At 47.4% G+C, this 12,220-nt stretch overlaps 1 protein-coding gene across 1 annotated transcript; it reads left to right on the top strand.

Annotated features, from left to right (window-relative positions):
- Positions 1 to 157: 157 nt before the first annotated feature.
- On the top strand, positions 158 to 12,082 carry mettl16 (methyltransferase 16, N6-methyladenosin). The gene is made up of 10 exons (XM_053872476.1): positions 158 to 360; positions 567 to 704; positions 4,862 to 5,049; positions 5,449 to 5,589; positions 5,823 to 5,938; positions 6,101 to 6,243; positions 7,717 to 7,786; positions 9,104 to 9,193; positions 11,062 to 11,235; positions 11,307 to 12,082. The coding sequence occupies exons 2-10, from the start codon at positions 577 to 579 to the stop codon at positions 11,856 to 11,858; spliced, it is 1,602 nt and encodes a 533-aa protein (XP_053728451.1). The 5' UTR covers positions 158 to 360; positions 567 to 576; the 3' UTR covers positions 11,859 to 12,082.
- The last annotated feature ends 138 nt before the right edge of the window (positions 12,083 to 12,220 follow it).

Here is a 12,220-nt window from a genome sequence, read left to right as displayed (position 1 = left end):
ACACATAGGTTGCGAAATTCTCGGAAATACTGTCATTTTAATAGAAAAACAAGAGGGGCTATACTTTTTAAAAATGTAATGTGTGTATCAAAAGTGGTCAATATCTGTCTGTTAATATCACGTTTTAATATCACATCAAGTGCAACCAAAGTATTGGCAATAAAATTCAGTTCGACTTACCTTAAACAAAATGAAGACGCTTTCATCGCAGTGGAACACCGCGTCATCGGCGCAGAAACGTGACGTAACGACGTCCCGGAAGTGCGCTCGAGCAACGTTTGTGCTGCGTGAGTTGCATGTGTGGTGTTTTTGTTGCAGGTTTAACTGAAGTTGGAGGTGGTGTGTCAGCATTCACAACTGGTATGTTGCATGTTGTTTTGTCGTCGCTATGACTGCGAATAGCTTCAATGAACGTGGTTTAGAGGCGTTGACCGGAAGAACTTTTATAAAGTTAAGACTGAACTGCGAACGAATTCCCTGTACGTCTGCTCTGTGTTTTAATAGTAATGTTTTACGGTTAGTTTGTTATCGTTTACGCACCTTCTCCTCCGTCCCCCCTGCACCAGGACTCAAGCCATGTCTCTGAACAAGTCCATGCATCCCAGGAACCGCTACAAAGACAAGCCCCCGGACTTCGCGTACTTGGCGTCCAAGTATCCGGATTTCCAGCAGCACGTCCACACCAGCCTCACTGGCAGACCTGTGTGAGTCTCTCGAGCTTGTGCCAAACTGTCAGTGAGTTGAATCACTGACCACAGCAGCCGGCATCAAGGCTGTTTCCCCATGTACCTGATGTACCGTCGGTTGCTCTGTATGTCAGTCAGTATACAGCAGTCAGTGGAGGGACTGTACTGTTAGAGATAAGCAGAGAATGTGCTCAAAGTAGAGCTGCTTCTTTCAAGCATGGAGGGACGCCAGTTTAGTTTGTTGTCTGGATGCCTTCTGGACCCATCCCTAGTTCTCAAGTGGCTGCCCAGGAGGAGGCCCTGGGGCAGACCCAGGACACGCTGGAGAGGTTATGTTTTTCTCACCTCGGTATTCCTCTGTATTGAGCGTCTGAATCTCACAATGGCAGCGTACTATAACATTAGGATTATTTACACATGATGATCTGTAGAGGGACTCTCCTCTTTTTTATTTTTCAACCTAACAATCTGCCTTATTATTATTTGGCGTACTACTGCATTCTGTTCCAGTAAATTCAGTATTGCTTTGTAGTGCTTGCATGATCGAATCACTGGATCTCTGTTTCACATTTTGCTCCACTCTGGCTGAACGGAGTGACCACAAATTGACCTTGGACCATGCCAGTCCTATAATCCCATGTTTTGTTCCTCATAAAACAAGAATGGTTGACATTTAGTTGGAGCTCTAGGGCCTCTCATATTTATTTCTTTATATACTTCAGAAAGGTTCATATTCGTGATGTTTCTCTTTTGAATATCAAGTCTTGTGTGAAATTGCCACAAAGACTTATGGACATCTAAGGCTTGTTTGGAACCTGCTGACTGTTGTGGAGGGTGAGCGGGGATGGTCATTAGAGTCCTCTGTATCAATTAAGATAATGGACTAACATGTCCGTCAGGTTGCTCATGGAGCTCCACTGTGAACTCAGTGAACTGGACATCACAGTGAAAAGTGGAGGCTTGAGTGTTTGATGTCGTGAGGTCTATTGATTTGATGAGAACAGAGCAGTTCTTCATGTTTAGATGTGTTGAGGTCTGACATTGTTGGTGAGTAGAAAACAATTCTTCCCCTGTCGCCCGCTTTCTCATCAGCACGCCCAAGATTTCCACCACCAGAGCCTGTGTATTGCCTTATTGCTTGTATTGTTGTTTGTGTCCAGTAATATTGCTGAATTTGATCAAAATTCTCTTGCCTCTTTTGTTTTTGGGTGAAACCCTGCAGTTTTGGTGGGATGTCTGACGCTATTGGGAGTCTTACGGTGCTATATATATCCAGACCCAATTAAAAGCCAAATAAATTCTACAGAGAATAGAGACCAAAGTTTGCGTTAATCACATCAAATTTGCAGCTGAAAATGCAGGACATAGAGTCTCAGCTGAATTCAAACTTCAACATTTCCCAAGACAGTGTTGAAATAACTTCATTATTTCTATTGAACAGAACTAACTAACTCGATGAAATATGGATACAATGTAACCTCCTTCACCAAATGTGTGAATCTGGATCTTTTCACCACGTAGGTGAAAACCATCCAGTGGCTGCTTTCTTCAGTCTGTCTGGCTCCTCAGCAGACTGGAGGACTTGTCTTCCTCAGTCCATCCATTGAGGGTTTAGCATGGTTCTGCATTTCCAAGTGAATTAATCTTGTTTGTGCTTTTATTCGCGCTTAGTAGTATATCTATTCTATCTTTATCTTTATGATTGTCTTTATTTTTTACATTTTGTCTTGCATGTGTTTTTGAGTAACATTCCATGACACCCACTCTCCCTGGTTTTTCTTTACTCTTTAACTTTGAGCTGGAGTTGTGGTTGTAACGAAAAGCAATTTCCCTCCGGTTTCTGATTCTGCATTGAGAAACTCCCCCACATCGGGAGTTTCTGGATTGTGCTCTCTATTGTGAGGACACCTAGTCATCCTCTGATATCAGTCGACTTAAAATTGGTGTTGATGCAGAAGAGATTTTTGTTGTGATACCCCAGTATTTTCTCCAAAGACTCCTTTTTGTTTGGACGCACATTTTTGGCATGTGCACCGAGGATGTTAGTCATTCCTAATAGCCATGCGGGGAAGGGTCTGCCATGTGATCATCTATCTTCTATTCCCTCTCACGCCTTCACAGTTGCGGCTTTTAAGGTCTTTATCGTGACGTTTGTCCTCCCTTGTTTCCCGTCTGACTGCGAACACGTGGCGACGACGTTGCAGCGTAAGTCTCGTGAACGCTCACGTCTCTTCCTGGTATCAGCCATTGCTCCAGCGTGGCTAGAATTTCGTGCCCCCAGTGTCTGTTCATTCGGTGTGGTTGCCATGGCAACCTGGCGGCGCTGCTGATGGGAGTGATTGGTCCGCAACACGCGCACACACACACGCGCAGACCATCTCTCTCTCTCTCTACTTAAGGGCTAAAAATAGCCGAGCAGAGTTCCTCCCTGAATATTGATCCTTGTCTAATGACGCCTCTGAGGACCGAGGGCAGCAGCGCGGATGAGTCGTGGACGGAGCAGAGTGATGGGCTCCTGCTGTAGGCTCTGCTGTTGTATGACACCCGACCCTGCTGCAGTGATTACTCCTTGTTTTGCTCGTCCTGTCCAAAGCACCAGGTGCTGAACTCAGCCCGACATGGAGAGATTCTGTTGGAGGGCTGAGGTTATCTTTGCCTGACTTGTCTCCCACACCTGGAGGGTGGCCATCTGTCTTCACAATCCCAGCAACGTTGCAAGGTTCATGCAGATATTTCAAATTTCATACTCCCACCGGTCAGAAAAACAGAGCCAGAGACAAAACACTTGAAACACTTCAGTATTTCCATGATGGAGTCTGTGACCTGGGCTGGATGTTTGCAGAGTGGGTGTCCTGTGTTGTCAGGACGGATTAAGTTTATGAAAATGCCAACACACACACATTTGTTTTTAAGTATTTAAATGATTTCAAATGACGCACTACACAGAAACTCTGGTGTTGGGTGCCGTGCTCCTTTCTTCCTGCTCTACAGCAGGAATCATTGTGGGAGAAAACAGTGGGACTCAGGTTGGAGAGTGGACAGTCTGAAGGTGTGGTAGAAATGTGAATTTAAGCCACCGGGGGATCCTATACTGCAGAGCTGCTTATCACGCACACGTGCATGTACGCTCCTGGACCTCAGGGTTAATGGAGTGATTCATTAAGAGATGTGTACTCTATTGCTTCACTCTCATCACAGTAGGAAACAAAAGAGTCTGCACACTGCTGCTGTCTGTTCACTGTTGCTGCAGAGACACTTGCATTGCTTTGTCTGCTTCAGGCTTCATGTTAGTTTGGGTGGGTTTGTGTTAATTATATGTAGTCAAGACCACCTTAAAGCCTGAGTCAGAGTAGATGAGTTTACTGGCCTACACCAGTGTGAGTGGCAATATGGACAAAAAAAGTTATTATATATGTGTGATAATAATTATCACAATAAATACATTTCCATTTTCTTCCATGTGTTGGACACTGCAGTTTCTCTTGAAATGGTTTTATGATGAAACTGATCAGTGGAGTTTGTCTTCAACATCACTATTTGTTTATGTTTCAATATAATAGTGAACTAAGTGCAGAGATGAGAAATTCAACTTTTCATGTCTCTGGTAGAAGCCGCTGGTGTCTGACAGGCTGCTCTGCCAGCTTTATTTAGAGGTTAAATTGAGCCGTATGTCTGCTGTATCTCATGTCTCTGAACAGTTGACTTGAACTATGGACCAGTGTGGACTCATTTCTTAGATCCTATTGAAGAAATATTAGAAATTATGTGAAGAAATGACCATTTAGTTGTTTTCTGTTACTTATATAAACTGTCAGTCCTTTGTCTTGTGTGATGAAAAACTTTGTCACGATGGCCTTTTTTTTTTCCATGGCCTTATTGAAGATTTCACTAATACTTTGACCGTTTTAGAATTCGTTGATGGTCCCTAACTGTTGCTGGGTCGTAGCATTAGCGCTGCCTGTATTAAAAATAAGTGTAAAACGACGATCATGAACCAAAGTCCACCACAGTCTCCACAACTGTCACACGCCGGTGTCGGCTCGCTCACTTCATGTTTGTCCTGATCCTTGTCATTGGCAGATCGAGGTTCATCAATGTCAGTGCCATGTTGACCAACATTTGAATGTGCTTCCTGTTTTCCTGATTTTGGTGCGACTGACCCGCTTCTCTTCCAGAGTGAACTTCAAAGAGCCGGAAGCGGTCCGGGCGCTCACCTGTACTCTCCTGAAGGAGGACTTCGGGCTGACTATTGAGATTCCTCTGGAGCGGCTGATTCCCACGGTTCCCCTGCGGCTGAACTACATCCATTGGGTGGAGGACCTCATCAGTGGTCAGAAGCAACGGCGCCGCGGCATTGATATCGGTAACCATCTCCTGATCGTTTCACCGTTCGTTCTATTTAACCTAGATTCCTTTTATGCCCACACACTTGGCCGCCTGCCACCCAGGCTCCTGGCCTCTGACTGTCGTGAGGCTAAACTCATTGCCAGAGCCCCCAGTGCTCATCCCATCCTCCTGTCAGCAGCTGTTTCACGCTCTGTCAGATGATGTCTGACTCTTTAAACTCCCTCCCTGAAATGACTCGAGCAGATTGAAGCTGTCTCCTCCTTGAGCCCCGCTGGGTCCGACCGCCTCTGCTGGTCTCTTTATCTAACTCCTCTAGATGGCTTTAATAGCGAGTTCCAAAAACATCACAGTCTTGCATTTACTGTCAACTCCTGGTCCTGTTTGGTGCAGATAACAATGATGGTGTTCTCCTCAGGCACTGGAGCGTCTTGCATCTACCCGCTGCTGGGAGCCACCATGAACGGCTGGTACTTTCTAGCCACCGAGGTGGACGACATCTGCTTCGACTTTGCTACCAAAAACGTGGAGCAGAACAATATGTCTGACCTTATTAAAGGTACATCTGCTCTCACCATCCTGTTCCAGGTCCTTGTACTGCCTCCTGTGTGTACTCTCACTCCTTGTGTGATGTTAATGTCTTGCTCCGGAAAAAACAAAAACAGGAGCCGGCATCGAACTGGCAACCACTCTAGCTCGCACTGAACTTGAAATCTAAAGTGATGAAGCTGTAACATTGTAGTTATTGTTAGTAATGTTACTTCATTCTCTTTCTTTTGTTTTGTTGCACAGTGGTCAAAGTCCCTCAGAAGACCTTACTCATGGACGCGTTGAAGGAGGAGACAGAGATTGTTTACGACTTCTGCATGTGTAATCCGCCCTTCTTTGCCAACCAGCTGGAAGCGAAGGCGAGCATCACTTCTAAATAACTTTTCCACCTCACTGTGCAGAGAACCTCTGGTGCGATGCCCGCGCCGATTCACTCGTTTGCTTTTTTGTGTTGACGCGACAGGGACGGGCTTCTAATAGGATCCCAGCTTAATCTCTGTCTGCCTTGTTGCTCACTCCAGGGGGTAAATTCCAGGAACTCACGGCGACCTCCTCCCAGCTCCGTGAACACAGGCGGGGTGACGGAGATCATGGCGGAGGGAGGTGAACTGGAGTTTGTCAAGAGAATCATCCATGACAGTCTTCAGCTGAAGAAGCGATTGCGGTAGGAGCGCAGTTCACTGTACGCAGGCGAATCACTGCGGTCCAGCTTGCAGTTGGAAGCGTTTGGTATGAGATTTTTTTGCGGGGTGAGGTGACAATTCTGGCCTGCAGCTCTGTATCGGGGCTCCCAGTGAGAGCAGCTGTAAAAGGTGGCTGTCTCCAGCTGGCGTCACGTTCCACTCGTCTGAGCCAGTCGGCTCAGGGAGGCTGCTACAGAAACTGTTGAACACGACACACCTGCCTGGACTCTTGATGTGCGGGTCGATGGCGCACACACAGAGAGGTTGTGACGTTTACACCTGATCTCTGTCACAGAGAGGCAGGAGTGAAGCGGCGGAGAGATGGCTGTCGGTTTCACTTGGCTGCTTTAGCAAGACGAGTACAGCCAGTTGCCTCCATGGAAACCCTTTCCAGAACAATGCTCTTAAGGGACCCATCATCCCTCAGATGTTCCTCCTAATTTACCTTCATCAGTGAGAACCCTCTTGGCTCACATCTCAAACATACTCTACAGATTTGTTAGCTGTTCTCAATTAGCTCCATTTTAGATGCGAACTTGGTTGTTGTTGCTGACAAATGTGCAATCACCAGTCTCCTCTCCAGAGGCTTTCATGACTCTGATCCGAGCAGCTGCGCTCTTGCACCCTGTCTGAGAGGCTTCCAAGCTTTTTGGCGGCTGGCTGCTCGCGCGTGACATCTGTGGTTATTAGAGCTGTTTAATATTTCAGCTTGTCAAGTGGAGCCGACTTCCCGCCCCGGTGGGCCAAAGCCTTGTCCCTCAGGACTCTAACGTGTCTTGGAATCCTGCTTTGTTACTATTTGATCATTGAAGTCGGGTTGAATGAGAAAATTACACATTTTTTCTCAGACACCGGTTATATATTTTGTGGTGATATTTGTCTATATATTGGGGATATTTATTCATTGGCTTGTGTTGTTTGATGGCTTGAGTTCGATGTTTGTTTTTTGGAGTTGTGGGGGGCGTCTCCCTTAGAGTTAAAGTAAGGCGTTCTGTCACTCTGGAGGGACAGCTGCTGCTTTTCCAAGTTGAGAGGAGTCAGTGGAGGTGCATCAGGCATCTCAGGAGGACGCCCCCTGGAGGCTTCCCTTTGGATATGTTTCAGGCATGGCCAGCTGGGAGGAGACAAGGGGTCGACCCTGGACCAGGTGGAGGGATGATATCTCTACACTGCCCTGGGAAAGCCTGGACGGGATCCCCCAGTCAGAGCTGGTGGATGTTGCTGGGGAGAAGGGCCTTTGGCATAACCTTTTGAAGCTACTGCCCTGCGACCCGGCCACGGATTAGTGGATGAGGATGGATGTTTTTTTTTTCCATGTAGCTTTGTTTTTATGGATGCTGATCCTTTGCTTTTGTGCTTTTCCTGGGCATCTTTAGTGTCTTTGTTGCCGTTGACTGTTGCTGCTGTGGCACAAATAAATCCAATCTCATTTCAGTCTCTTCTTTCTCCTGCAGGTGGTACAGCTGCATGTTGGGGAAGAAGTGCAGCTTGACGCCCCTGAAAGAGGAACTGAGGAAGCAGGGAGTGAGTAGTCTCATGATTCATAGTGAGAAATATATTCAAATGTGTTGTTGGGTTGTGAACTTTTGTCACTGTGGCTCCAGGGAGTGGAGGTAAAACACAGAGAGTCGTTACATAGCTTAACAAATGGCCCACTACATGACTGCTGTATCGGCTGCTTCTGCCCTTGCATGTTGGCTACTGAGTGAATATGATGACTCGGGTCCCCTGGTGCTCCCGCGACACCTGCTGCCTCTGTTGCAGCCTCTGGGGTTTTGGAGCTCCTCTTCATCAGCATAAGTGCCACATTGGCAACCGTCCAGCTGTAGCACTGCTGCTTCACATGTGTAAACCTAACCCTGCCCACTGTCATGTGATGCTTTTATCACTCTCCTGCGCTCTCCTTCTTGATTTTCAGTGTTTAGTTGGCGCATGTATCTGATGCTGTCAACGATCTGTTTGGAGCTTTTCACACGTCCATGCTCTTCCTTTCTCAGCTCAGATTAGACCAGTGGAGCAGCGATCACAAGGTTTTATCTATGAAATCCTCAGAAACCTGCTCCACCAGTAGTATAGACCGGGCTGAGGACCATGGTTGGGCCACAGGCGCCCCCTAGAGGGCCCTAAGAAGTTTTTTGTTTGACACCTCTGAGCCTGAGATGCTCAGTTTTAATGCGCTTGCCACATATGGTGGCAGTAGTGTGTCACTGAATTGACTTGACAGCTGCAAATCTGTGATAGTTACCAACTATGGAGAAGTTCTCGAAACCTGTGTTGTAGGCGTTACACAAAGTGATCCAAGATTCCGCTTGCTCTGTTTTCACTGGGAGATTAAACAGGTTGATCTGCTGCAGTCAGAAGGAGACGCGAGAGGAGGATCAGTGACACCGATGCCACCTCTAGTTTGGGGTGTGAAGACACTCATGCCCATCAAGCTTCATACTTGAGGGGGATGACATGGTTGATGCAGCATAGTTAACTAGGTCTGAAATGTTGTGAGAGACTGGACTAGTCTCAGCACTAAAGCGGTGCTCACACATGAAGTGAATGAGGTTTATGAAAAATCTGAAATGAATTATCAGCAGGTAATTCATTTGGCTTCACACACCGAGGCTTTATTTTGCCAGGATAATCCATATTAATCTGACCGGAGCAGGGTCGGACTGAGGCCTGAGGCTGATGTTGTGTACACCTTAATAACCTCTCATGTGACCACCCCCCGCCGCTGTGAGGCACCTGTGATGGTGTATGGAATATAACATGTTGCTCTCTCTGTAGCCTCATCCACAGCAGGGATATTAGAGGATGGAGGATTTAAAATGGAGTTTTTTTCACCCTCAGGTTCCCAAAGTGACTCACACAGAGTTCTGTCAGGGGCGGACCATGCGATGGGCGCTGGCCTGGAGCTTTTATGATGACGTCATTGTTCCGGTGAGTGCAGTTGATTTCAGATGAATGTGGATTCATTCCTCCCCTGATGGTCCTTCAGTCTGCAGACGCTTCTCTGCCGCCCTCTTAACCAGACCACACCCTCCGTCTGCTGCTGTCTCCTGCTCTTTCCTTTTTTCTGCCCCGAAATGAGTTGGTCTGCAGCTTGGCAACAGCGTATTCATGCACTCCACATCTGGTCTGGCCGTTTGAGGAGGAACGTAATGAGCATGTGATGGAGGTCATCATGGGAGCGGTGCTGCACACGTGTGATAGCGGCAGAGCAGGGTGGACTCTGTTTTGGCCTTTTCAGCAGTAGAGCAGTTGAGCAGAATGATTGGCCTACATATCCTCCTGCGACCCTCCGCAGCTTTCACCCGCAGTCATTTCAAAAGCTGCTAAGCAGACCGTGTGTGTGTGTGTGTTTTCATGTGTCTGGAGTTGTGCGTGTAGGTGTGTGTGCGCCTTTGGTAACAGGGCAGAAGCCTCCGTATGGTTCACTTCATAATCATGTCAGTGTGTGGCTGCTGTATATAATGTATATGGTGTGGATGTTTGACTGTGCTCATTAATGTTTCATGTACACTTCAACAGATGTGACACGCAGGCAACCGTGACCTACTTAACCTCTCACATGCCCCGGCTGCCAGTCGTCTTTGCCTTGTTTGTAGTGGAATCTTGGTGAAAGCAGCAGCTTCTCAGATCTGAGGCCCATAACATCATGAACATCTACCTGCCTATGTGCAGTACAGACAGGGGGAGGTGCTGTTGTGCTGGGGCATCGGGGTCAAGTCAGTCCCCTGGAGTCATGGCAAACAAGAAGAATGAGACATGAAGGTTCTCTTTACCTCATCCACATGTTACGCAGGAAGCTTAGCTGTGCTCACCTGAGGTGGACCTTGAGCTTGGGGATGTAGCCCCTGATGGACACGCCTTCATATAAACATGCTTGATAGATTTAATTGATTTGTCCATCTGTCAATCAACTTTTCCCCAGTGCAGAGTTGTGGGGGGTCTGTAGTACGAGCATCAATATAAGAAAAAGCAAGCATTTTTTTCCAAGTACTAGCAGAAGTAGGAGGTGTGAAGGTCACACACACTCAGCACTGCAGTTTGTAGGTCAGTCGGCCATGCTGTCTGCTGTCACGGACCCTCGCCGCATCCCCCTCCCCAACCCTGTCACAACCCGCTTGCCAGCGTGGACCGCAGCCTCCGTGCAGAGAGCAACTGCTGCAGCGCATCTGCTGCGCGTTCTGACCTCCACAGCTCAGGAGTGTCATTGTGGTGGATTCAAATTAGAGATCACGTCTTCTGACGCGGGGTCGACAGAAGCTTGTGAGGTTTGAGCTCCACCTGGTGTCCTGTTACCACCACTCTCGCTTCAGTTGGGTTTGTTCTGAATGTCTCGCAGGCAAATTACATTTAATTTGTATTCAAACAGAGTAGTTAGTGTTAGTTTTTCCCTACTTCACACTAAGCCCATTAAAAGGCCATCTATTTAAATTTAATGTTCGTGAACAGCCATTGTTTGTGGTTTATTTATTTATTAGTTATATTACTATTGTTTATTTTTATTCATGTATTATTTTATATCTACTTATTATTATGCTTTGTTCGTTATTGCACGCTGTTCCAAAGCCCTTTCCTAGTTGGTGGGATCCTCACTGACCGGGCAATAAAGCAGATTCTGATTTATATGAGCAAAATATTATGATTTTGATTCATATGAAACGCAGTTCTTTGCTGCCCCCTGCTGGAGTCCTGCGTCTGTACACAACTGGGTTTCATTTTTGAATGTTGGCCAACACTGCACTTCATGAGGAGTTGGACGTATTCGCATGAAGATTGAACCCGTGTCGCTTTGGTTTCAGTCCCCTCCGAGTAAAAAGCGGAAACTGGAGCGAGTGAAGAAGCCGCTGTCGTTCACTCTGCCGGAGCCTTGTCTGAAGGAGCTGCAGACGAAAGCCGGCGGCCTGGGCTGCAGCTCCAAAAACCCAGTGGACGCTGTTGCTGCTCTGCTGGAGAAGACCCTCACTGACCTGCGGGTGAGTTGACCACCGCACGTCATAGTTGTGACTCCATAATATTAACGTGTTGCGACCGTGTTCCTGCGTAGGTGCTGTTCAAACACATACCTTGTAGAAAGCAGGAGCAGAGCCTCTTGCTGACAGCTGTGGAAAACACCTGGATCCACGGCCGGCAGAAGAGACGGGATCAGAAGCGGCAGCTGCGTGAACTGCCCAGAGCACCAAGCTGCGTCACCGCCGCCGCCTCAGCATCCACACCAACAGTCCAGTCAGAAGACAATGATGATTCCAGGAGCAAAGCTTCAGAGCAGAGCGCCGCCGACCCGCCTCCATCCGGCCAGCTGTCAGCTGACGGACACGGCCTTGCTGTGAACGCGGATGAGGAGGGTGAACCAGGCGTTGTGGACGAGTCTGCCTGTAAAGGTGAAGACATGGAGTCTTCCACGGAGCCTCCATCAGATCCACCTCAGAGTCCGGACACAGTGGAACACTTCCTGTTCAAGAACCTGCTGAACATCATGATGGACGAGAGCGACGTGCTGATAGAGATGCACTGGGTGGAGGGTTCTAACAAGGACCTGATGAACCAGCTGTGCACTTACTTGAAGAACTCTCTCTTCAGGTTCGTTGGGAAGCCTTAGACCCGTTTTTAGATCAAGGTGGAGTGTTCTGTTATGACAAAAATAATGATGGAGAAGATCACAACCTGTGTTATTAAGAAATATGTCGCCTACCAAAAGTTCAGGGAGAATCCTGATCTGGACTGTCTTCATGGGTCTTTTTCTTTGGTGCCCGAGGCCCAGGTCTGTCATCCACCTGACACCAGTTTTGTGCTGTACACATGAACGTTTTAATAAATGTTTTGTTTTTTCATTCCAGTCTCTCATCTGTGAAACAGTTGAGTTAATGTCCACTGATGTAGTGGATGGATTTGATTTCACCGACGCGGGGTGGTTTCATGAGCAGGTTTTACACAGCACTAGTTAAAATGTGCCCGGTGAGT

This window comes from Synchiropus splendidus, chromosome 8 (genome assembly GCF_027744825.2).
Source record: "Synchiropus splendidus isolate RoL2022-P1 chromosome 8, RoL_Sspl_1.0, whole genome shotgun sequence".
NCBI lineage: Eukaryota > Metazoa > Chordata > Actinopteri > Syngnathiformes > Callionymidae > Synchiropus > Synchiropus splendidus.
This window is presented reverse-complemented; position numbering and strand designations above follow the sequence as displayed.